Source organism: Anopheles darlingi, chromosome 3 (genome assembly GCF_943734745.1).
Source record: "Anopheles darlingi chromosome 3, idAnoDarlMG_H_01, whole genome shotgun sequence".
NCBI classification, from domain to species: domain Eukaryota; kingdom Metazoa; phylum Arthropoda; class Insecta; order Diptera; family Culicidae; genus Anopheles; species Anopheles darlingi.
Genome location: NC_064875.1, coordinates 46,209,542 through 46,236,065, shown reverse-complemented (window position 1 = coordinate 46,236,065; position 26,524 = coordinate 46,209,542). Strand labels below are relative to the sequence as shown.

General features: G+C 47.9%; 4 protein-coding genes across 4 annotated transcripts in view; 2 read left to right on the top strand and 2 right to left on the bottom strand.

The window, feature by feature from the left end:
- LOC125954574 (uncharacterized) overlaps positions 1-6,387 on the top strand; it is a 46,160-nt gene extending 39,773 nt beyond the window's left edge. The window contains exons 3-9 of the mRNA XM_049684988.1: positions 58-241; positions 1,931-2,267; positions 2,348-2,981; positions 3,054-3,225; positions 3,292-3,468; positions 3,539-3,697; positions 3,776-6,387. Coding sequence (XP_049540945.1) covers positions 58-241; positions 1,931-2,267; positions 2,348-2,981; positions 3,054-3,225; positions 3,292-3,468; positions 3,539-3,697; positions 3,776-4,081 — 1,969 coding nt within the window. The 3' untranslated portion in view covers positions 4,082-6,387. The remainder of the gene's footprint in view (positions 1-57; positions 242-1,930; positions 2,268-2,347; positions 2,982-3,053; positions 3,226-3,291; positions 3,469-3,538; positions 3,698-3,775) is intronic.
- Positions 6,388-6,419: 32 nt separating this feature from the next.
- Positions 6,420-8,311, bottom strand: LOC125955544 (mitochondrial sodium/calcium exchanger protein-like). The gene is made up of 4 exons (XM_049686677.1): positions 8,048-8,311; positions 7,773-7,986; positions 6,808-6,864; positions 6,420-6,730 (listed from the first exon to the last, which is right to left on the bottom strand). Exons 1-4 carry the CDS (start codon positions 8,309-8,311, stop codon positions 6,420-6,422), a joined length of 846 nt encoding a protein of 281 aa, XP_049542634.1.
- A 562-nt stretch (positions 8,312-8,873) lies between these two features.
- LOC125955543 (putative sodium/calcium exchanger 7) lies at positions 8,874-10,590 on the top strand. Its single transcript, XM_049686676.1, has 5 exons — positions 8,874-9,267; positions 9,339-9,707; positions 9,780-10,133; positions 10,215-10,282; positions 10,342-10,590. The coding sequence occupies exons 1-5, from the start codon at positions 8,874-8,876 to the stop codon at positions 10,588-10,590; spliced, it is 1,434 nt and encodes a 477-aa protein (XP_049542633.1).
- A 78-nt stretch (positions 10,591-10,668) lies between these two features.
- LOC125954666 (troponin C) lies at positions 10,669-16,862 on the bottom strand. The gene is made up of 5 exons (XM_049685145.1): positions 16,489-16,862; positions 15,524-15,551; positions 12,917-13,060; positions 12,563-12,814; positions 10,669-11,279 (listed from the first exon to the last, which is right to left on the bottom strand). Exons 1-5 carry the CDS (start codon positions 16,489-16,491, stop codon positions 11,254-11,256), a joined length of 453 nt encoding a protein of 150 aa, XP_049541102.1. The 5' UTR covers positions 16,492-16,862; the 3' UTR covers positions 10,669-11,253.
- Between the last annotated feature and the right edge of the window lie 9,662 nt (positions 16,863-26,524).

The window sequence follows — 26,524 nt, the reverse complement described above, 5'->3', positions numbered from 1 at the left end:
GGTGTGTTGTCGGGATTCAGCCATCTCATCTTCTCTTCATCTCTGTTACAATTACAGACAAGAGTACCTTGGTATGCAGGCCAAATACAATGCTCTCGAAAGTCGCTCGAAGGATATTCTGCTGCAACAGGGCGCGGCCGTATCGGGTGCATCCGTCGCCCTGTCTGGACTGGGATCGCGATTGGATAATCTGGTCGAGCAGCTGATCGCATCCTACAACATCTCCGAGCAGGATCTCGAGGTAGGTTTCGATCGGCCTGTGGCCACCATTCGTGCCCTTTTTACTTCTTCTTCTTGTGTCCTATGTTTTAGCTGTCTAATTAGCTATAGCCTTTCTCGTAGTTCAACTCGTAGTGGCTTCGTTTTCGTTTTCGAACTTCATTTCACTCCAATTAACACATGCTAAATCATCGGAAGGCGTCTCATTCGCCATCAGAAAAATGATGCAAACATCGCCTTCATCATCAGTAAACTCACAAACTAACACACTTCTTCTCCACTTCCAATCGAACGGTCTGTTTCTTTCCTTTTGCCAATCGAATTCGCACGGTGGCCGTTGCTCGTAAATCATACTGCTGTGTATACTACTACTACTACTGCTGTGTACCTCGTTTGGTTGTACTACTGTGCTGTGTGTGTTTACATTCCAAAAAAACACTCCAACCTCCAACTCCCCCTACTGCGCCCCATTTCAATCCCTTTTTTGTGAATCTTGTCTTGTACTCGCGGCGCAATGCATTGCTTGTACACATCATTTGCAACATGCAAAACATCACCCATTACCACCACCGCCGTTGAGGGTTTTTTTTGTTGTTGTGCTATTGGTTGTATCGAATGCTCCCTTTCGATGCACAAAACACTCCCAACACGGACTCGTGTGTACATATTTCAACCACATGTTGCGGTGGAGATGCTTTTCATCCTGTGGTCTGTTGATTCTCGTAGCGATTGCGTGCTATACGGTAAGTGCCAGTGCTAATCTCTAACCCCAATCCGATTGCGAGTGCCTGCGTGCGTATTTGTGTGTGTGTGCATATGTGTGTGTAGATTTGGTGAGAAGCATCCACCTGGCTCCAGCCTGCATCTCAGTTTCTTCCTTCCTGAACTCTCTTCCGAGCTGCAGCATCATCATCAGTGACCGCTAGTATATCGCCAAACTGTTGCTGAAGGCATCGTTTGCTTGCAGCATGTCAGCAACCTAGCCAACCTCTTTCTCGAGTATTAACTATAACGAGCGTGTGATTTGCATGTGTGTGCCCTTCCCCTCCTATCTGAAGCCGAAAATCCCATGGACTGCGCCCAGAACAGCATAATACTCCCATTCGATAGCATAGCATGTCGTAACGCCTCGCCTTCATATTGTAAACCCTTCGCTATACCCTGTGATCCAATAAGCGCTGTAATTAAACGAAAAGCCGTGGCCACACGGGGCGAAAACTCTAGCGCAAACGAAAAAATTAATGCCAAAACGTTTACGCTTGCCGTTTACATGCTGTCAAACGATTATTGGTCCGTGGAGCGTAAAACCTAGCGTAAAAGCTTTTTGCAAACGGTAGGGCTCACAATATGTTCTTTTTGTGGTTTACATCGACAGTGAGTGATCATTGCTAGTGTATTCAATCCTTTTCTTCAAAAAAACGATTTTAATTTCCTCAACCCGGCCATGTAAACATATCGAAGCGCAAAAGTTTTGGCATTAATTTTTTCGTTTGCGCTAGAGTTTTCGCCCCGTGTGGCCACGGCTAAACGATTGCTTGAGATTAGCTAATACACGACCATTCTCCCTAAAAGGCAAATGAGTAGCCCGCTTATTCAACCTACATTTTCACGATCTTCCGAGAAGAGCGTATTTAGCATTTAGCTTTCAAATTTCATTGCAATACTTCCACGTTTTCATTCCTTGTTTGATTATTTATCTATCCCCCATCAGGACGTAATCTACCACAACGAGGCGTACACGAATAGTGCCAGCAGTGGTGACGGCAGTCCGGAGTATGAGGAAACAGCCGACAAGTTCGCGGACAAGAACCAGCAACAGAAGCAAAAGAACTGTCGACCACAACCGGAGCACTCGACGGCATCGGATGCTAAGAGCACCGCTAACGGTAGTGATGTGCCGCTCTCCCCACAACGTGGCCAATCGTTCATAGCCGCTGTGATAAGCGCGATCAAGAATGCCACCAGTAAATCGGTGCCCGCAAAGGTCGCTACGCCAGTGGCAAATGGAGCTCCAGCGGTTCGAGAAACGCGGGAAAATAATGGCCATGGTATGTTTTGTTTTGATGTAAAATCGAACCGAAGATTTTTGGAATGTTTAATATTGGTTTTTTTTATTCTTTCCCTACAGAATCAGATTGTACTGAGATGCTGGACTCGGAGACGGAACCATGCCTGATGATGGACAACGTGCTGGAGGATGTTGCAATGCCGGATTCGCATTCGCACAACATGATGTCCTCTTCGACACGCATCTCGCAGATCGAAATGCCATCGTCGATGGAAAGTGGGGTCGCTGCGACGACGACGAGCGCAATGATGGCGCACGACGAGTCGTTCGATAATCTCTCTCAAGCGATTGCTAATCGGCAGCAGATCGAGCTCCAATCGAACATGATCGCGAGTGGACGTCCGGCACGGTTCCATCATTCTGCTGGCAGTGATCAACCAGCCCGCAGTACAGCGGCGGCCGTGGTGGCCCAGGTGACTGGATCGTGTGGCGCCGCGGTGCCAACTGCGACGGCGACAACGACTGGTGCGGATCATACCACGGCAAGTCACTCTTCTTCGCTGGACGATGAAGAGAACAGTTGCTGCGCCGAAGCTTCCATGGCGGAGATGCCTTCGATCTGCGAGTACTGCAACGCCCAATCGTTGGTCGATCAGGTGATCGATGTAGACAATCTGATCACTAAGCTGCTGAAGGTGTTGCGCATCGTGCAGATGGACAACGATCACTGCATCCAGGAGCTTATCAATCACAAGTAAGATGGAAAAAACGATTGTTGAAGACATTGAATGCTTGAACGAAGGCATTTTTTTTTGTTTTATTTCAGAAACAAACTAGCGATCACGAACGAAGAGATTCAGGATCGTGTGAAGGACTACGAGGAGCTCAATTATAAGCTACAAGACGATCTGAAGGACGCTTACCACCAGCTACAGCTGCGTGGCAGCGAACTTAATAGTGGCAAGGTGGAGCTATTGAAGCATCGCCAAGAAATAGATGTGAGTTAGAGAGCAAAACCGCCCTATCGTTATGGTTTTGTAGCATAATTTGGTTTCCATTTTCAGAAACTAAACGAAGACATTTGCCAGCTGAGCACACTGTGCAGTGATAGTAAGAAGCAGCGGTCTAAGATTGTGATCGATCGCGACGATATAATGAAAGCATTTAAGCTATGTAGCGAAGATGAGAGCACAGTTCCTGAGATGGACCTTTCACAATTCGTTCTTCAAGCATGCAATGAGGTAGGAAACGATATGATATTAAATCGATTGATCAACTGATGGACCCTCTCTCTTTTTCTCGGGCACCCAGATTCCGAACCTAAAGGCTAAGCTGTACGAAAAGGAACAACAGTTGGCCACGATGGCAAGTAACGCGGCCAACGGCGCTAGCTTTGTGATGACCGCTAGTTGGCATCAAGCACTGAGTGAAGCGAAGCGCCAGTACGAAGCCATCGATCGAGCACTGGAGGTAAGCACAGAAATGGTGATTTAGTATGCTCTCCATCTTGACCTCTAATGTATGTTTTTCAAATCTCGTTTGAAACAGACGCTCGACAGTGTTAAAACGATTGTGCAGCAAACACCCGCATTGATGGAATTGCAACGGGATCTCGAGGAGACAAACTTTGCGTCCGCTTCTAGTTTTCCGCTTGTCACCGCGGCTCAGTTAAGTCAGCTGCATGTGGGAAGTAATGGAAACGTCGCCGGAATGAACGGAAACAACGGTGATGGTATAGTCGATCTGAACGCGAACGAAACGACAATCGGTGAGGACGGGCCAGCAGCTGCTGTAGTAGCATTGCAGCTCAACCAGGGCACGGATTCGAGCTGCTACATTGATTCGACTGCATAGGCACTGACCGCGAACTTAGACAAACTATTTATTCTTCTTTTTCCCTTCAGTCATTCCCTTTGCACATGTTCTTTTAATGTTTATTATCCGAGTTTCCTCTTTTTCTTGATTTATTTGTATGTTAAGCATTTACGAACGTGCATTAGCGAAGCACTAGGATCTACTTTTGTGTCATTTTTCCATTCATACCAATAGTGTCGTGTGTTTATAGTTTTGTTTTGCGTTTCATTCTTCAATTTGGACCTTTATTTGTGTGTTCCGGAATAATTAACAAACTAGCAGCATAGAAAATTGACATAGCAGAAAAGAGTTACTAGTTACACGTTACGATGTGCATCCAACAGTAGACACCGACAACGGTGCCCCACCCCTACTTCCCAGATGAATAGAACTTAATCGTAGATTTTGATTGTGATTTGCTGTTGATGATATTAAACGGAATTGTACGGAAATGAAACAAATTAGCTCTCCGCGATAACTCCTCCTATGAAAGGGTGAGAGACGCAATACTGTCGCTGACAAATACTAGTATTGATAATTTATTCCTAACGCATTTTTGAAACATACAGATATCGCTTTGTTTTAGTCGGTGAGCAGTCGGCTACATACTGTCGTATTATCAGGAGCCGGATCATTGGTGCACCTTCCGCGATCCTACTGGTGAATGAACGCTGCCTTAAGCATGCAGCATCCTAGCACTGACTGGAAATAGGTATATGGTTTAGCATTAGAGCTACTCGCATCAGGCATTGCATTAAGACACTTTGTTTCTTCATTAAGTTAGATAGGAAAAGTTGAAATTGAAGCTAAACCAATCCAATCGTACATGTGGCCGCCATTCAGAAATGGAACTAATGAGAAGATATGTCTGACTTCGTAAGCAACATCGGGAGCAGATGATCAGAGCTGTATAGCATTACATTTGCTTGCGTCGTTCCATTCGTCCAAGTTTGTCCTGACGGCACGATGCTTAATACATGTTTGTTCACACCCCCAGGTTTTTCCTCTGGCACCCTTATAGTCTTTTCTCGGTGTAGGAGAAAATGAATCTATATGCATTTCGTTGCTAAGAGTACACTCTTCGTAAATTGACCCCTCCGGATGATCCATTTTCGTCTAAAGTTAGCAGCGAAATTGTTTTAATGAAATACCAATGCCCCGGAACGAACCGCTGTGCGATGCTTTGTAAATTACATTCTGCATTCTGTATTTTATTTTCTAACACGGTCGTCCTGCCATGAAGAAGTGTCTTTTAATCTTTTCGTTTGTGGATCTGCTTTGGTTTGTTCTACTAATATCTTTTTTACGTTTTATTTTATTTGTTTTCATATTTTCTCCTTTTTCATCTTCGCTCCGGGATGGGAATTCATTGTTCGGTTTTTGGTGGAAGGTTTGATACGACGTAGATCAGCGTTACTTTTTCCCCTTACCCAAACATACACACACCCACACATACACATAGAATTCATTAGGATCCGCAACCCAAAATCCATGAATTGCTCAAGCTTTCACACAGTTTGCACGTTTCAACAAACTATTCAGAAAACTTTTGAGCAAACGATATTGAATAGCGTTTGGCAATTTGTCGATCGATTGTAGTCTATGATAAAACGGCCATAAAAGAGGGACGAATGTAATGGCGCAAGCAAATGAAACTGAATACAGCTATTGATTGCTCTTGTGATGAATACGACGAAAAGAAGTAGATGACTCGTGTCCAATAGTTTCGTAGAGTAGCCGTAGAATGGGCAAAACAAGCTTAGTCTCTTTCTTCGGCAACTAGCACTTCGATTCCTAGATAAAACTATTCCAACGAGCCTGTCGTCCATTCGGCCCTACCAATACTAAGCAAAGATAACAAATGATTCGAATTTATAAAAATAAAAACAAAAGATAAATTGATTACACAATGCGTAACAGTAATGCATGAACGCCAATTTGAAGGAACTGCAAACGCCTTTGCGAACCACGTCGGTTCGGCCCACGTCCTTTTTATCGATACTCATAACATCTATGCGTTAGATGCGAAAGCAACCTAAATAAGAACTCTCGATTAGTGGGTTAAGCGGAAAGATGGCACGTAGAGAGTGTGGAGAATTGTCAAAAAGGTGATCGCAAAACTGATCGTGTCGGTGGCACTTTACGCTATGGTATGGCTCCACAACACAACATGTGTAGAACCACATCGCAAGCATAAACCGTATCGGGAACAGTCGGGAGATAGAGGATCCAATTTTAATATTGTTGAATATTATTATAAATAATGGGTACATATTCGAGCCAATCGAGGAATAAAAGTAAAAACGAGTAAGAACGATAACGCATGTCTTGATTTACTTCATCCATCCGGTATCTGATCATGGAAGTATTCACCGTCATCGTTGTGATCGGTTCCGTAACCGTGCAGCACCTCGAACTCACTCAGAATTATGTACAGCAGAAAGACAGCATAAGATGCCAATAAATAAAGGGCTAGGTTGGCACGTGCCAGGAACCGAGTAAACAGCAACGATAGTAGCATCCCAGCAACGATCACAAACAAGTAAACCGCACACGTGGGTCCGGACATGCCATCTCGGACGAGAATCGTCATCGAGCCGGTTCGTACCATTTGAACGATGAACACAACACCCAAACCAATCAGAACATCTGCAAAGAGAAAAATTCTATCGTGAATAAACTGTAGTACTATTTGTAGGTTGCAGTACGTGGTAGCGCGCTCTTACTGAATATAGGGCCTCCGAGAGAACCGGCAAATGCTAACCGCGGATAGCCACGCTGAGCTAGAACAAAACACGTGACTAGATCGATGAAACAGTGACCCCAGGACAGGATGGTGATTGCGAATGAGGCCGTAGAAATGTGTGCAATGATGCATAGTGTCTCCAGGATGGCTACCACTTCGTAAGTGAGAAGCATCGCAAGGTAAGATGTTCCGAAAACGGTAAACAACGCGACACAGTTGAAGATGTTTGGTTTACGATCGTTCTTCGTGGTGATGGCAAAGACAAGGCTCAGGAAGAGCGTTACAGTACCACAACAGAGGCAGAGATATCCGGTTTCCTTGAATGTTAACCAATCGCCTAAAACAGAATTACACATTAGGTCTTGAAATGTACGGTTCTCCTCTGAGTAATCAACTTACCAAATGAAGTATAAATGATTATAAGAGGATAAAGATTCAGGTTAATGATAAATAGGCATTTGTTCCAGCCATGCTGAGGCAGCTCATGGTTCACTTGTGGTAAAAGCAGCATTGCCGATAACCTTACTGGTACCGTACAGATGATATAAATCTTCCTATACCAGTGTGCACATCGAAAAGCCTCACGGAACATGTCCCATTGATGCCAAATGGTTGACTGTTCGAGCTCATTTCGGACAACGGCTGCAATATCCACTAGCCTTCCTTCAGAGTCCTTTAGCTGAATTTCACTTCTCGTCCGATCTCCACGCCGATCGACGGCTATGGAACTCACAACCAGCGCAACCACAAAGGCAGCATAAGCCAAGAACACGGTAGCAGTTTGGATGATTCCTACGCTTCCAACAAACATAAACGCCTCGACCAATATTGGTAACGCGATCAGGGCAACGATGTTCGGAACCATCACCTCGGGATAAAGGTAGAAGCTTCTCCCTACGAGGATCACGATTGCGGCAATGAATGCTGTCTGATAGACTGCCGTACCCATGTACTGATTGTAAATCAACTCGGTGTCTGCCGTATGATGATGCTTCAGATGCGATAGAACTTGTGGGAAACCATTTCCGTACGTAAGCAGTGTCACACCGGCTATGTACTCGTTTAGATGCAATGACTTCGCGACATACAAGATACTGTTAACGTATCGATCCACAGTCAAATGCAAGATAAACATCATAACCATCGCAACAGCAAGCAGCTAAAACCGACAAATATAATAAAAATCACTAGCTTTTATGGAATGATTTGCGAGACCTTACCAATCCGATGATGGCCACCGTGAATAGCGCCACATTTGAGCTGTCGACAAAGCAGTACATGAAACGCATGTAATCGAGGTAGTGCATCGATTCGCGACATTCTTCCGTTTCCAACACGAACATGCACCGTTCTTCGGGTAGCACCGAGTGTACGTTGGCGCACGGTTGAGCTCGCAGGGACACGATGAAGTTCTGGTGGGCCTCATAGTGAGCTGTATCGTTGAGCAGTCGAACCAGCCGGAAGGATTCCAACGCGGGGTACATTTCGGACAACACTGAAAAGCTCTCGTAGCCTACTACATGCGATTTGGTTGAATCGTAATTTTCTACTATCAGGAACGACGTACACATGTCACAGTAGGCTTCCTGTGGATTTCGTCAGAACGATGGCTAACCTCAACGGAACCTTGTTGAATCGTGCTAAGCGTCATGCAACATATGTTAATTTCCCACGACCGGTAAGCCATTTGGTTCCTTTGCTTGCTTTGTAGCTCATAACACTTATTTATCACCCTTTCTCACCCAGGATGAATGCTCGTACCTGCATAAACTGGACGTCGAAGAACAATGTCCGTTTGTCGAAAGTGCCGCAGCTTGCTCTGAAAGCCGTTTCTACTTCAATTACATCCAGCTCCTGTACTGCACGATCGGCTCGGATCACGAGTACTTGTTTGCGTTGGGCTTTCTACTGTTGATGTGTGTCTGCATATACTACTTCATCATCCTCGGTACCACGGCAGACCAATTGTAAGTAGCTATGCCTATGAGTAAGCATACAACATAAATAATATTCCCCTCGCGCAGTTTCTGTCCTACTCTGGCAGTGATGGCTAAAACCCTCAACATCAGTGAATCGCTCGCCGGGATAACGATACTGGCGTTCGGCAATGGATCTCCAGATCTATTCACCGCCGTCGCCAACCCGGATGCCGATACGGAGCTAATGTTCGCCGAACTACTCGGCTCGGCTGCCTTCGTGATCGGTGTGATCGGTGGTACGGTACTACTGATACAACCGTTCAGCTTGCCTCCTTGGGGTATCTCGAGAGATTTGGCCTTTTTCATTGGAGCCCTGCTTTGGATCACCTTCACGGCGGCAGACGAACGGTTCAGTCTAGTCGAAAGTGGAGTACTGATCGGAATCTACGTTGTTTTCCTAGTGTTGGTTATTTGGGAGTTTATTCGAGCGAGGCGTGAGGTCGAGGGCATGCGATCAAGAAGTAAGTAGGTCAGAAATCGTAACTCATCCGGAAGCATTTGTTCTAATTATCTCATTCGGCCATCATGGTAGTCTCACTACAAGGAGGCATTCCAGAGCAGGACGCTTCATTCAGGAGAGTCCTGCATGTGACCGGATTATCTAATCAACCTGCGCCGGTGCCAGCGAATCCAGCGGATTTTGCGTTGCAAGGTGTTCGAATACCGAACAGCGGACTGTGGACTGACTTCTTGAGCCACGTGAATCCGATCGATGCGAACGAATGGGCCGAGGCTGGATGGTTTATGCGAATGTTTAGCATTATAAAGGCTCCCTTCCTACTGGTGCTGTTACTTCTCATCCCGATCGTCGATTCGACGGCGGAACGCGATGGATGGTGCAAGTTGCTGAACATTATCCACTGCATGTCGCTACCGCTGATGATGGTTTGGGTGAATGGATGTAAGATCATAATTTGATAGCCTAAAGCAGTATCCTTCAATAGTTACTACATATTTCCTCTCTTCTTCGCAGTTGCTTCCATAATGTTCGCCAGAATCTCGGTCGCTGGTTGGACTGCTACTTTGGGAATGTCGTTAATGGTAATCGTGTTCGTGACCTCACGAACAGATCGCTGCCCACCCTACCACAAGCTGTTCACCGTACTGAGCTTCTTGGGTTGTATCCAGATCATCTATCTCGTAGCACAGGAGGTGGTAAGCGTACTGGAAACGCTGGGCATTGTGATGAAGCTCTCCAAGTCGATCCTGGGGCTGTCGCTGCTCGCCTGGGGCAACAGTGTCGGTGATCTGTTTTCGAATATAGCGCTGGCGCGACAAGGTTACGCGAAAATGGCATTTGCCGCCTGTTTCGGTGGGCCTTTGTTGAGTAAGTCGCATCGGATTGCTGGTACATCATACATTGGAGTATGCTAACGGAGTTCCTTTTCATTCTTGAACCCCTGCATAGACCTTTGCCTTGGACTGAGTTTGACTCTGATAGCGAAAGCGCTCAAGGATCCCAACTGGATAGCTCAGGTAAACGTGTTATTGATTTGATATCGCCTGAAATTTCTAATGTTTGCTTTCTCACGCAGGTCCGCAAAGGTGTGATGGGAGAGAACTGTGAAGCCTATCTGCTGCAAATTCTCGCCACAACCTGGCTCGGTTTACTGCTCACCAACTTTCAGGCCCGCCGTAGCATCGGCCTAGCGATGATTGTAACGTATCTGGTGTTTTTGGCTTTTTCCTTCCTCGGTGAGTTCGATCTAATACACCCTTACGGTACCGACCATCATCCCGATCCGAACTGGGCTAGTGGTGCAAACACCGGGAATGCCGGGTGAGCTGCCGGAATACTGTGGTGTGATCTACCTGCAATAAATCCATCTCATGAACCTAGAAACAAATACTAAGCGACTCAGTGAAGTGTTTAGATTTACTTTATTAAAAAAATTAATAATACAGTACAAAAAAGATGGACAGTAACATGAGCCGACACGATTTCTAGTACGATGAGGGCGAGAAAAGGTTCTTTTCTGAGGGCCGAGTAGTGGCCCTTGAAATGTATCGTCGAAAAATACTGAAAATTCACATTGAAAAAGCGTTTCAATCTTTAGACTTGTTGCACGGTGACGTGACGGATATTGCTGGTACGACCCACGATTCCCTCCAACAACAACAACAACAAGAAACCGAAGAACAAATTGTGGAGGTTTTCAGAAGTCGAATATGACGTCTCGCCTCACCAACAAATTCATTTTTTTTTATACAAAAAGTACCATAACACATTGCACAAATGGGCAAAACAGTACAGCTACAGGATGGTTTGGGAGCGATCGATCGATGAAGTTCAATAAATAATGAAACGGAGAAGAGGGGTCATGCTGAAGGGTAGATTGCTGCTGCAGCGACGATCTGCGACAACTTGCTGCTGATGATGATGATGATGATGATCCGCTGCAGCCTCGCACCGGCACTGCCAATGACGGTGACAAACTGTGAATCACTTAACCGGTCATCATCTCCATAAATTCTGCAACAAAATGCGAAAAAGAAACACGAGATAAAAAAAGACGTAAATTGTAACAGGTCGTCTGTCGGGGATAAGCGTGTGTATGTGCGAATGGCGAAGCGAAATTTAATTAGCTTTTAATGGCGCTGACTGGCGAGCACCGTGACACAGCATGGCGCGATCACTAGGTACGCGCCACGGGGTACGAAGACGAAGCGGGAAAACACAAACACGGGAGTCACAGTCAGCTAAGCTCCCGTTCGCGGCAGGGGATTGAGAAATGATATCAACAGGTGCGGCTTTTGCCTTTCGACCGCGCGAACGCAGTCAACGTTGTGCATCCCCCTCCATAGTGGCGGAGGCGGTTGGATTATGTTCTCCGAGCCAGACACCGACCGATCGCGACCGACTTTTCGGCCGAAAACAAAAAAAAACTAGCGGCTAGCGGGCGCCATAATGCGGCTCTGTTTACTTTTGCTGCTACCTTGTGTGCATCGTTCGCGTGCAGGGGGTTTGGGGGGCGGGACAGCATTTCAAGGGGTTTGTTGATGCGCCAATGCAACCGATCCACGGGCGGGTGACGTGCTCGCAACCGCAGTGTGCCGCATCGTAGCTGGAAGCTCATCGTGAGCGGTGGACGATGGCTACTCTGATTCAGATTAAATTTAGATTTTTTGCCCAAAATCCTGGAAAATGTCCACCAAGACTTTGGACGCTTCTTGTGGACGTGTTTAGCATTGCATTTGCAACAGCGTCGAACGTCGCCACGGGGCCAGGCCGGCCGCTGGTCAGTGCATCCGTGCCGGTACGCATGATTTATGATGGTACGATCGCCACGAGGGTATTATGATCGTAATTCTGCGTCTGATTTATGCGCCCCTTGGCCAGCGTAAATGTTTTGCGAACGTCAGCGAAACGTTAAGCAGTAGCGGCAGCAGCGAGAACATCTCCCTGGGGTTTAAGTACCGGGGGGCCATTTTACGATGGGACACAATAAAACTGTTTGGAAGGTATTTCTGAAGATGCTCGGTCCTCGGACCTAGCTAAGTGCCGAGGCAAACAGCAGCAGCCGAGAGAGAGGGAGAGAGACAGTGGGTTGTTAATGGATTTGAGGACGTCTGCTAATGCGCCGCCATTTGTTTATTTTTTGTTCCAATTAGAAAGCAGTCGACGCAACGCAGCAAGACTCGCAAGTCGAACAAGTGAACGGAAAATGGATCCTCATCGGTTCATTGACCCCCGGATCGGTTACTACCAGAACAGCATCATTTGCATGCGTTTGTGTGTGTGTGTGAAAAACTCACCATCAAAGTCCACCGTGCCGGAACCATCGGAGTCGATCTCCTCGATCATCATGTCGAGATCGGTGTCCGTCAGCTGGTCGTCGAGCTCGCGCAGAATCTCCCGCAGGCAGGTGGTCGGAATGAACCCGTTGCCCTCCTTGTCGTACAGGCGGAACGCTTCGCGCAGCTCCTTCTGCAGCGCCTCCTCGTCCTCCTCCACGATGAACTTGGCGGCGAGGGTGACGAACTCGGCGAACTCAATCTGACCGGACTCTGACCGGACGTTCATCGGAGGGGAGGGGGAGAAGCAAGATTTCGTTAATTCACGCAACAAGCACGGCGGACGATGAGCGGAGCGGAGCGGACGATACTTACTGTCCTCGTCGACCTCCTCGATCATCTCCTCGAGGATCTTGCTGTTGAAGGGTTGACCCATCAGCCGCAGAATCTCGGCCACCATGTCGGACGAGATGCTGCCCGTCTTCTCGCGATCGAAGCTGTTGAACGCCTTCTGCAGGACTGCACGGTGGTGGTGGTGGTGGGAAAAGGGAAATACACGTTAATCCGTGTGGTGAGATGTCTTCCCTTTCACTCTCTCTCTCCCCCTCTCTAATGATGATTGCTTATGATGTGTGCGTGTGTGTGTGTGTGTGTGTGTGTGCCTTCCACTGTGCCAATAATGGATTCCGCCCAATTAGCAACGTTAATCGAGCGGAACCATCATAACATCCCATCCTTCTCATCCCCTCTCGTACGCCAAGCGAATGATCGCTGGTGGAAAATTGGTGAAAATTGATCAAATGTTTCCCTTGCGGCCAATCCTCTAGTTTTTTTTATTCCTAAGATCATGTGTGATCGTCCACGTCGTCTCCATTTGGCAAATGGCCAACAGCCATCCTGGCATGCATAGGAAACATACGTAATTTTCCCACTCGCATAAGCATGATCACGATGAGCACATCCGGTGTGCCGCACTGGATTGCCAACAATGTTTGAAACTTGCTCGCGGGGACCATCCCGGGAATGTTTTCCCAATCCCCTATAGCAGCACGTTTCACGTTTAGATACTCGAATCTGCTTTCAAGGGCTTAATGTAAAAGTAAATAAAACCCGAAAGAAGGGAAGACAGAGACGCACCATTCTCCTTTTCCAGCCCGTTGTTCAGTCAGCATACCGACGACCAAGCATTGGCCATCACTTATTTTTGGATTTGTTACAACAACACCACTATGTGGAGGAAAAGCAGGGAGCATACACACACACAAAACATCGAAAATGTTGTGTCTTCTCGGCCACCTCGCTTCCCCGCTCCCCTCCGAACGTAACATAAACCGACCATCTGACCATCGGACCCCACCAGCATGATGATGCGCGGTTCCGAAATACCCTTCTCCGAGGATCGACATCGCATTCGCAGGTCTCGCGGTTTCAGATTTCAACATTTACTCATAACAGCAAAGAAAAAAAAAACGCACGCGTACGCACTACTCGATCGCGATCGAATTGGTTTGTGGGGCGCGCGTGTTTGTGTGGAAAGCATATCTGGTCGCGGCCGCCGAAGCAGCAGCAGCAGGATGATTGCCTCCTCCTCGTCGTCATGCATCGAGAAACGTAAACAGACGGAGCACGGCACCCGTAAACAAGGCAGCCCTTGTTAAAAGGGTACCGTGGGTGCTGAGGATGACGTAAGGTGCGGAGGAACTAGTAAAAAGGGTGGGTGGGTGGGAATAAAATTTGGAAATTAAAAAAAAAAACTCCTTCGCCCTAAGCGTAGTGAAAATCGGAAACAGGAAGCAGCAGCTCCTTCCAGCTCGTATTACACTGCAGCGCACAGCAGGCTACGCCACATGACTCCACACAACGATGCTGATGATGATGATGATTGCTCTGATCGTTGCCGAGCGTTGAGTGAAGGCTGTCAAAGCGAGCGAACGAGCGTGCGCGTGCCTACTCCGTAGAGTGCGCCGTTGCGCTGAGTAACGGCGCCTACGTCATAGCGATCGTCAAACGCCAAAACAAGGAGCAAAGGCAAAAACAAAAAAAAGGAAACAAAATTCGAAGAAAGGTTGTTTCCAGTTTTAACCGCAACCGCTGACCGGTACCGGTTAGTGTCGACAACTTGTTGATGGGCGCACCGCCCGCCAACCATCGTTAGTGCTTGTCTAATTGTCGGTAACAATCCCAGCCACACACACACCGACACACCTGTGGGCCAGCGGGAGATCATCGCACCCAAGGGGCGACCGACATCCCCGATGTTTGCAATAATTGGTGGTTGCTCTGTTGCTGTTGATCCCTTGGGAGTGTGTGTGTGCGTCGTGTGACATTTCACAGTTTCCCTTGTTGCCTGTTGTGTGTTGTTGCGGATTTTCTGTGTTTGCGGACCCGGCAACCGGAGACAGGCAATTAGTCATGTCCGAGGGGATTGGTTTTGGAGGAAGAGGAGGGAAAACGGTAAGAAGAACGCACAGAACATCGCCATCGCAACCGACGGACATCATACGCGGGTTCGCGCGTCGCGTGTCGAGTGCGTGGGTTGGTTACACTTTTCCACACTCCTCCCGCGCTCATTCCGTCATCTCTGCTGTGCCCCTTGTTGCACACGGACTGGGCGCAGATGGTTCCATACGAGGGATGGAAGCAGAAGGGGCGAGGGGTAAGGTGGTCTCGAGCACAAGCAAATGGAAGTGAAGAACCGGCGAACCAACGGACGTCATAAACGCCGGTTTGATGGTCAACCTTTCTTCCACCGCATTTCGAAATGTATTAATCTTGCTCTTGTCCCTCCAACTAGCGCACCCGGGGGGGCGATGGTGGAGGAGAAGGAGAAGAAGGCGAGAAGTGGCCACAATCGTACGCAGCTGGTCTCGCTTGACACTCCCATCCTCGTCTTTCGATGGAAGATCGTGTTGTTGTTGTGGGGGGGTCCCTTGAGAAGGGGGGTAGCGGTGGCGGTTTGGGGTCGTGTGCTACAATACTCACTTGCAATCTGCTCGGGGGTGAGATCATCCTGGAACGACGAGAAAGAAGAACAAGAAGAAAAAAAAGCGTTGGTGAAGGTAACAGTAACCGAAGTAACGCCGAAGGCCGCGAGATCGCGATCGCTTTTCCAAATTGTGGTGCAAGAGGGAAAAGGTTGCGAGGGAAGGAAGCGAGGGGAGGAAAAGGGGGAGAGGGTAGTGGACATGGACAACATTTCGCTGACATCGCATTCGCTGTCGGATCATAAATTTGGAGCTACTTTTGTAGGGGGCACACACGCACGCGAACACGCACACGAACATGTACACACACACACCGGCAGTCACATGACAACGCGACGAACGTCAACGCGAGGCCGGGCGTCTCCATCGCCGGAGCGAAGAACCCGAACCCGTGTACAAGTTTGACCTGAATTTTCCACGGAACGTGGTTTCCGTTTTATGTTTGCCAATGGTGCTACGCAGCTGCACCGTGAGATCAGTGAGCATCTGGATCGAGATCGGGACAGAAACAGAAGGGGCATCGAGGGCCGGTATCCGATCGATGGAGGCGCATGGTTAGTGATAGTTTTTGGTTGTTTCTTTTTTTGCTTGACACAATTAGCTCACTCCAAACTCACTCTGAGGGGCGCCAAACAATGCGTGCGTGAATCTATGTCTATGTCTATGTTTGCAGAGTATCAATCGAAGTCTCTTGGAATGTATTTTTTGAAGAAATTTTTTTTTTCATTTTCCCGGCCAAATGGTTTCGATGGATTTCATTTCGCCAAACGATTGAAAGTAATGTGGTTCTCAAATACATTTTGCAATCTATACCAAGGCACTATTTCTAGTAAAAAACACAGCGAGACCACACCAGTTGGTGACACACTTGTACGCAATCGATCACCGGCACAATAAACGCAAAAAGGCGCAAAAGACCGAAGCAGAAGAAGGCACCGAAAGATGCAGCACTTTGCTACTAACCATGGTTACTGTGTGGTTGTGCTGTTAAGCTCTGGTTCACTACGGATGAGCTGATCTCGGATCTCAGGCACAGGCCTACTGCTACGGTGCTACGGTGAAGAACCGTTCTCCGGTGACAGAGAACTCGAGCGATCTCCTCCGTTCAACGCGATGGTACACTGCCGACTGATCCTCTTGGCACAATCCTACGATTCCAGATCTACTTTCGCTTTCACCGAGTTTTATGGAACGTCACGTACGTTCGTGTGTGTGTGTGTCTGTGTTCTCTCTCTCTCGCTTTTGGTTCAGGTTCGCACTCCGCTGACCGACGACTGGCACCGGGTATCACTTCCGTTACCGAGGGTGAAACGATTTCCCAACGAACTATTCGGTGGCCGCTCGGTAAGCGGCTGCTTTTTATTAAAACCCGCGACCAACCCTACACCCATTCGGGTCTCTCTCTCTCTCATTCTCTCTCTCTCGCTCGCTCTCTTTCTCGCTCGCTCGCACTCACACGAGAACGCGTATTAAAACCGCGAGCAGCTACAATCGCCTCTCGCCGATCGCAAACAGCAGCATCGCCGTGCTCGAGACAGTCGTGGAAAAGTCGCACGCAGCCGGGAAATTGGGACAAACAGTTCCTCGATTCGATTTCTCCTTCGACGGGACGGCGGGATGCTGGAGGCCGCCGCCATCGTCGCGACTCGTGTGGCGTGTGTGACGCTCAACTTCGGCAACCGATCCGTTCGGTGTAACATTGTATGCGTGTGTGCGAAGTCCGTCCGTCTGTTCGTCTGTTGTAGCTGTTTGCCAGGCGTCCAAGGTCCGGTCTCGGCGACGTCGTCGACGACGACGACGACGACGACGGTCATGCGATGCGTTTATGGAAAGCCGGGGTCACGACGGTGACGCTGCTGCACCATCGCGATCGCGTCGTCCAACACCTGCAACGTGATCCCGATCTCGATCCGTGGTTGTCGTTGTCGGAACCGGGAAAGGGGGCGAGGTGATGATCGATCTTTTTTCTTTGATTTTCCACCCAACCCTGCTGCCTGCTGCTTGCTGTCTGCTGGTTGCTGCTCCTTGCGAAGGAAAGAAAGAAGCGCAAGAAGCATGCACCATTGTAAACACGCGTTAGCGCGGATGATGACCGGGGCGGCTGACTGCGAAGATTAATGATCTTCGTATCCTAGCCGTACCCACGCGCGTGTGTGTGTGTCGCACTGTCTGGTGTGCTCCTTTTCTTTTCATTGCTTTCTTTGTTGCTTCGTCCGTGGAGTTGCCACAAAACGGAAATCCGCCACTGCACACCAAGTGGATCACTTGCCGTACACTTCTCCGACTGAGATTTGCACGGTTGCCTAGCTAGCTTATTTGCTTTATGTTTTGTCATTTTTTGGCCATGTTTCGCTGCAGCACCCCCTCCCCCCTCCCTTCCCCAAAAGCGCGATTCCTGGACCACACCATCATGCCAATTCAATTTGTTTGTCTAACTAATCAAAACGAACGTTTTGTTCACGTTCATCGTTGAACATTTTTAACAACAAAAACAAACGGTGGTTCGGGTTTTGTTGCCTCTGGGGTTGATGGTTGTTGTTGCTGTTGTTTTCAACAGCAACGTACGAACATTAATTTTGAACCAAATAACCATGCGGCAACGCCAAGGGTGAATTGGTTTCGAGGATCTCAAAGCGTTTATTATTAAACCAACGGCACGGTGCACAGGAACAGGAACGACCCTTCAAAACCACCAAACTAAACAACTATTCCCGCCCCCGTGCGTGCGCGCTCGCGCCGAATTTCTGAGTATTTTACATTCAGTTGCAAGACTGAGCCAGCCAGTCATCGTAACTCGTAAAAACTCCATAAACGCGCTTACGGTTGTGGTAGAAGCTGTAGCAGCCAGCATTAAAAGGGCGCTCCTACGCCAGATGCATTATGAAATGCACGAGCGAGTCCCACAGGCAATGCAGTTGTTTGCCGGGAGAATACGAAAGATCGCAATGGGAATGCACTGTTGCTGCTGCTGAAACGCAATTTTGAAAATTCTCGAACAATACTTACGGTGTGCGTAGTGATGGTTCGCGTCAGAATCTTTTAAGCATGACACATTATTGCCCTCGCCGCGTGATGGAGATTGACAGGGTTGATGTTGATCAACAAGTTTGGCGCCTGAACCCTCCCGTTACACCCTTCTTCTTCGGCTTGTTGTTGATAAGTTTCGACTTTTTGCTTCCACTATTTGTCGCCAGCTCGACAACACGACGCAAATGCAAATGCGTCGAGGCAATCCCGAGACGAGCCCCCTTTTAAACAGTCTTAATTGATGACCTTGTTTGCAATGACCCCCTCCCGACAGCACTGACCAGGGGAAAACAAGACGAAAATCGACTGTTTGCAGCGCATTTGATCGAATGAAGATTCGAGATAAGAATAAGGTTCGTTGAGCTGTTGCAGCCACTAGAGGGTCACTAGACCGGCAGCAGAAAAACACGCAGATAAAACGCATTTTTGAAGAGAAAAACAACAGGAATGTTTTAATGCAGACACACAGTGCGCGCTTATCCGTGAATCTATATAAATAGGGACATTGTTTTCCCCACCGCGAAGAACCGCAACACACGATCACGGGCGTACTTCTTGTTGTCGCTGCTACGTCGCACGCCCCACAAATGGAACTGTGTCACCGCGGGATGATGTACGATAATGATTGGCTTTTCCCCCAGCCACGGTGTACGGTACCGTGGGATGAGATATACGCCCCCGTACGTCACACTTCAAGGGATGCTAGCGATGGGTTCTATTGGTTCTTTTTCTCCTTCTTCATCGTCGTCATTCGTCGTGAATTATGATGGACATGGATTAAATTGTTTGATTAATGCATGCTTCAAAAGGGGCAAGAACCTTGCAGTCGCCCTGCCACGGCAGGATACTAGTGCCCTCTAACCTGACTGGCCACCAGGCAGTCAAACTCGATAAGCGAAATTAGAATTATGGTGGAACAGACGCAAATTATAGTTAGCCATTTCATAGTTCATTTGAAGATCATGTTGTGTACTCGTCCCCCCCCCCCGAAGGGTTACAGAACGTGTTGCCTGCTAGATTGACAGATGACAGTTGTTGCTTGGCCGTAATACAAAAACAAAATCGCGATGAAAAAGTGCATCTTTTTAATGCGAGCAACCGGCGAACAGACGTCGTCGTTCATCCTACTGCCGTCTTCTTGCGCGCAGGTTAATTTGTACATCATTCAAGGTTGCAAGCCGGCCGGTCAGCCAGCCAGCTAGCCAGCTAGACCTGTCATGACCGCGAGGATAAAGCGCGATGGAACCGCGTGCCGGAGTGCGAGTGTGTCGCAGTTGATTGACTTAATTACCCAGAGGTGGTTTTCGTTTCGTTACGTTCACCGGACTGGCGGCGCTTAGGATAGTTTGTTTGCGGGGATGCTTTGGGATGCATTCGGTGGAATAGAAGAACATGTTCTTGCGTCGATGGTACGCGGTTCCATGAGATCTACCCGCGTGGCCAACGCCGGTGCGTGGGTTTCGGTGAAAGCGCGACTGGCGACTAATTATAGCGCACCGAAACCGATGACAAAACGATGGTTGTAACGGAATACGTGTGGAGAATGTGTGTGTGTGTGTAGCGTTCAGTGTGCTACCACCTTGTGGTGTGCATTAATTGCACCGCGAAATGGCGCCACCTCCAGGCCTAATGAGATTATCGGATTTCAGTACGGTTACTGCCGAATCCGGTGCAAGGCAAAAAAAAAAGAAAGATTTGACTACACCGGGGGAGAATGAAATCAACATCTGTGCATGCCACAGTTGCTAATGTGTTACCCTCAAACCGTGCCAATCGTACGGTGAAATCAAAATAAGCAACCTGACACCGACTCGCCGACACCTTTGATTCGGTTTTTATTCCCCGAGAAAACATTCACATTGTCGAAACGCTTTGAACACTCACTGGTGTTGCTCCCTTGGGAGCCATCGCGAAGTGAGGGTCTATTGCCGTTAGTTCTTTCTTCTGGCGCACGCCGTTGAATTGGGACGCCTCCGTTGTTCTGGATATTTTATCGATAACAGGTGGCCAAAATGTCTTGCTCCAATGACACCATCGTGTTTGCGATGAAGTAATGCCAGTGTGGCCTGGCCTTACTGGCCGACCGTTAATCCGACGCGCACCGGTGCCGAAGGTAAGGTAAGCCAGAAGTCTACGCCAAACTACAAGCTGGCGGCCACCACCATTAGTAGTGTCTTGGGCGTAGGCCGAGACGTATTGTTCTCGGTCGAACGGTCGATGAAATGCACGCGAATCACACGCGGATATTTCTGCCGACCGTTGGCGGTAGGTTAGCAAACGGCTATAAGATCGCAACGCGTTCCATTACACCGGGAACACCATGGAGTAGTAGCGGCAGCAGCAGCAGCAGCAGCAGCAGTGTTGATGGCGGAATTCATCGGGACCAGCAGCGAAGGAAAGAAGCACAAACATACATACGCACACACACACACCCAGAGCGTACGGTGATGGGGAGCAAACATTAGAACCATTTATTTACATTGTATACATTACGGTTAATCATAATATTTATCGGTTATTCAATTCACTATGACTGTGCGAAGCATGCGTCGATGGACCAGGGCCGAGTCCAGGGGCGTGTGCGAAGCTGGTGCTGATGCTCGTGCTGCTGCCGCTTGACCGGAATAGATCTCGCCAGTAGCAGCAGTAGCAGTATACGGTTGAGGAAGGAGAACGATATGCTCGCACAACCTGTTGCCACCATCGTTGTCGCCTTCCAGAATGTCAAAACAGTGGTCACCACAACAACAGACCGTAGCACACGACGATGGGCGCCACAATTAAAACAATGTAATCTACGATCACGGCCATCGTGATAGTACCATCACGGGAAACAGGTTGATGATCATGCTGCGCACACAGTGACGTGGGACACGCGCTGAACCCGCGCCGAGTTTGCCGAATGTTTAGTGCCGTAAATCAGGTCCGCGCCCCGGGGGGGTGCCATGGGTATTGTCAGTAGACAGCAGTTTTCTGTAGTATCCCTTTGTGCCTAGTGGTCACAGTAGTCTGCGAGTTAAAAGACGCGATGGTTGCTACGATGGAAATTGAGCATCAGTTATGAGAAGTTCTAGTAGTTGTTGTTTTTTTCATACTAAAACTTCTGCAAACCGATCGAAATTCAGATTCGCGTACACCGGTGGGCATTTTCTTGGGAAAATCCAAATAGGACTCCCTCACCAAATAGGAGGCAGCCACGCGTCCGTCTGGGAGCATAATCTACCATTTTATCGCTTTCCCCCCCAACACGACGGGCACGGCGCACGATTCATTCGCTATCGTCCATCCGTTTCGGTTGTAAGAGAAGAGAAGAATGGGACGCGCATAAATCATAAGTGGCGTGGCAGGCGCTAGGCGGACCGCTATTTTTACACACGCCATCGCCATCGTCTCCGTCGTCGTCTTCGACGTGGGTGCATCGGAAGGATCGAGGGAGTTTTTGGCGGAAAGACGATACTTTTGATCGCCTCGGTTTTGAGACACGGACTTTGAGTTTCCTTTCTTTTTTGCTCGATCTACACACGACATGACGTGTGCCGTACGAGACTGGCTGACGCTTGTTCGACACATTTACCATCGGGCCAGAAGTAGCCAGAGGATGAGAGGTGGTGGTAGAGGATCTAGGCCGCCCACGAAGCCGATCGGTGGTGATCTTCTTTGTGAAGTGAGCGATAATTTGTCACACGTCAGCTTGTAGATCAGCGTGTGGCGAGTGTAGAGGTGTATGATCAGGCAGGTATCTCCAACTACTACTGTTGCTGCAACAGCTGTACGGCGATCCCTGCTGTACGGTACATGAACATCTGTCGGTGAGGTGAGTAGCAATCTTCTATCTAGGGTCCAACTGGTTGCTTCCTCGATACTTCCCGCAACTTCCTCCGTTCCTGTCACCTTGTCGGCCTGTCATCGTCTGACAAAACGTGCCAGAATCCAAACTCGAGCCAAACTCAATTAGCAGATCGTAAACTTGGGCAACAATGGAAGACAGAGAATGAAAAGCAATGTAGCTGCATGTCAGCTATCACCTAGCATCTGCTCGAAGTAATTGCGATTCGAACTAACGCATACGTGCCAACGGGCATCAGACAACGTCAGGAGTCCAAAAAAACCGCAACATACCTCCCAATTCCCATTCCGCGAAATGTTGTTCCAGTGCGAAGCTCGCGGCGGCGGCATCGCCTCGCAACACACAGAACGGTTACAGAATGCAGCCAAACGCGTAATCGTAAACCAGCACGTCGGGACACTTTATTTTTGGGTCGCCCTGATCGTTGGTGGATGTGTCATTCGCGGCCGGCCATTTGGCTGACCGACAGACCCCCCGGTCGTGTAGAAAAGGGATCCTGTGGCCGTGGCCAGCGGTAGCACGGTTGACATCATCCCGTCACAACGCCGCTACGCTACGCTAGCTCGTGCGTGAAATTTTCCACCCACCAGACCCGGACCCCTCCTGTCATCTCATTTCCCGGGCCACTAGTGCCTCCGAAGCGATAATTCCAGCTAAATTTATGACATCCAACAAGCTGTTTGAATGATCGCTGTGACTCTCGCTCTCTCCCCGGGTGTGGACCGAGGTAGGTAGGTAGGTTATGCGAAGGTCAACGTAAAAGGGTTAGAGAAAGGGGTGGGTGTTTAGCACCCTTAGGGCTGCAGGTCGGGTCAGGGAAGGTGAGAACGGATGCATCCACTCCACAACAGGCAACATGGTTTTCTACAGACGGTTGACGATGGACGCATTCAAAATGGTTGAATGACGTATTTTATTTTTTGTTATTTTTTTTTGGTTTCCAAAGTTAACCTATCTAGTGTGCTGTTTCTATCGTAGCAGAAATTGATATAGTGCCTCATAATGTAGGCTGTGTTTCAAGAATCACATATCACATACTTCAAGAGAGCATTGATATGTGCATTGATTAGACAATCTTAAATTGATAACATAATTAGTTAAAATGACTAACATTCATTAACACCACAGATAGAATAGTTGTATCTTGTTAAATAATCCTTTGACAAAACTGAAAGTACTGTTCTTCAAAGCGTTTGTAGTTTCGTTATGTCTTTCGATAAAAAAAGGATTTTTTTTAAAAAAGTAATTTGCGAGCTGGACATCCAAAGCCAAGATAAAACCAAACAACACGCCAGCAGATCGACTTTTATTTCAATTTTTATTTTGAAATGGTTTATTATAAATTAAAAAACCTGGATTTCTTCGCCACCTTTTCTACACCCTTTAACGACCCATCATCATCATTATCTTCTTCTTCACTCCCCTCCAGTTGAGTCATCGATCGATGGAACAGCCATTTGTCTATTCTATTTTTTTTTTGTTCCGATTAAGTGTTGCTTACACGCTCGAATTCGCTTTCCTTTGCTTGTAGTAGCTGTCTTTATGCGGTATCTTTCATTTGCTTTGTTTTTTTTTTGTTTTGCGCCAGCATTCTACGAACCTTCTTTTTTAAAGTTTATATCGCCATTTTTGTTTGTTCTTCTTTTTGTAATTGAATATATATATATACGGAAGCTTCTACAAAGTGTGACTGTGTCCGTGTGTGTGTGTGTGTGTGTGTGTTTGTATGTGTTGTGTTTTAGTGTTTAATTCGCTTTTTCGCTCCCACATTCCTGTAACTTATTCATCTATTAATTCATCGTTAACACAATCATTCACCAATTAACTACACCGTCCTTCGTGTGCAGCCTCATTCGTAAGCACAACTATTTCTGTGCTTCCCCTGCCTTACCACTGTCACTATATGTAATTACGTGTGTGGGTGTGAATAATAACGGTTGGAACCATCCTCTTGTTCCTCCGTTTCTTGCAGCTGACGAGCAAAAAGGTTAAGTAACAAGGACCAGTGAACGCAACAGATTTTGGGTAGCAAATTTTGAATGTTTTATTACACGATGGTAGATCGCAAAATCGATAACCAAAAGCCGGTGTCGGTGTGGTTAGCTATTAAAAAACGAAATCCTTCTCAATAAAGGATATTAGTACTCGGCCGCTGGGGAGCCATCGTTATGCTCTCCTCGTTTCTTTCTCTCTCCTTTTCCTTCTCCTTCTCTCTCTCTCTCCCTCTCCTGGTGTGGTGTGAAGTGTTCGAACAGAGCGTCAAGTATTGACCGATTATTTAAGATCCTAAACGTTGCCCCACTACTACGGAAATATATGCTCCTTACAGGTATAAATAGCCAATTAGATACAATTTCGACCGTTACGCGGTTCATCCATCCAGATTGTTTGAAAGTGTCGTGTGCCGCAATCCCGTCGATGCTCATACTTTAAGTGCTCCCCGACCTTCTGCTCTGACCTTCCAATCGGTCCAATTTATATGCCTGACTGTATCTGTGTCTGTGTATGTGTGAGTGTGTGTGTGTGTGTGTTTATGTGTTCTAGTGGGGAGTACGTGCGGAGCAGAGCCCTGGCTGGTCTGATAGTTCTGAAGCGGAATATAGTTTGTGGCCCGCGTGGCCAGCAGCAAAATCCATCCATACACACCATTCCGGTTCTACTCTACAAGAAAGCAGCCCTCTTGCCCCTCCTGCCCTGAACGGCTTGTTCTTCAGCTTTGTTGTTTGGTTATATTCGTTTCTGAATTTGAACTGGATTTGAAAGTATGTGTTTTTTTTTGTGTTCTTAAAAGATGCCCGCTTATATATATATAGTACGGCAGATACGATACACGGATCTTCACAAGATCTTCACAAGATTATAAGGGGAAGAGTGACTTATTCCAGGGGGATCGTTGGACTAAAACGTAACGCCTAGTGGCGATACCCCCCCTCGTGCAAAGTTATAGCCCGCTCCTTTCAACGGCAAACGAGTCAAAGTCTCAGTGTCCCCGGTTCCCCGGTTCCCGGTCCGACCGGGGTGAAGCCGGTGGTCTCACTCTTGACAGGCCTGAACCAACTGCGGTTTGCTGGGTTTTGTGCGCAGCTCGTCCGTCGCCACACCAAGGATTGGCGGCGCTAATCCTAAAAAGCTCGCTAGCGCACAGGGAGGAGGACACATTAAAATCGATACACCTGTTCCCCCTCCCCCTACTACCTCGCCACCCTCTCGACGGTGAAAGTACGATTTCGATAAAACGTGATTGACATGACATGGTGGGCTCATCCTCCATCCACCAGCTCTCGCCTCTCTCTCTCTCTCTCTCTGTTTGGGAGGACAGATAGATGAGACATCAGAGTTCGAACACTCGGCGACTGATGCGAGCTCCCCCGTTCGTCGTCAGCTGGCCCGGGAGTGCGTGACAGATGGAGAATGGAGCATGGAGGAGGCAGTTTAACTGTTTAACAACCTTTTTTCATCTTTCTTTTTTTTTGCTTTGCTTTCACTTATGTTTTGGTTTTTGCTAATTTTGTCTTTGTCGCTTGACGCTTTACTTTGCTTTACTACTAACCGCGCGCATTAACAGTAATTGAAGTAGTGGAGGCTGTGCACTCGTCCAACAAACGTCCAACGCCCAAATGTCCCCCCGGGGAATCGCGCATTGTGATTCATGGTGGGTACCGCGTCATATCGTATGTGTGTGTGTTTGTATCGTAATGTGTGTGTCGTAGGCCATGTGGAAACGTATATGCCAAAACAATGGTTGACAGTACAGGTGATAGGTAACAATGGTAAATGGCGGTTCTTTCGAGTGCCGCACGCCAAGCGGTGTGTTCGAGGCCCTCATGGACCAACCAACCCTTGGGCGTAGGGGGGAAACAACATTTTGTGTTTACAATTGATTTGGGCTGGTGGTTATGTGGTTTTGTGACGGCGCGATGCGTACGATACGTGCGAAAAGAAACGGTGTCTAAACCATAGTCGAGGGCACGAGGGGACGAGAGTATCCCGACGAGTGCTTGGCGTGCTGTTGACACACGCTCTAGCTAATCGGTACTAATTGTAATAGCCGTCGTCATAATAGTAGTAATAGTAGTAAAACGTTGGTGGTGGCGACATGAGTAGTACTCGTAGTAGCAGTAGTAG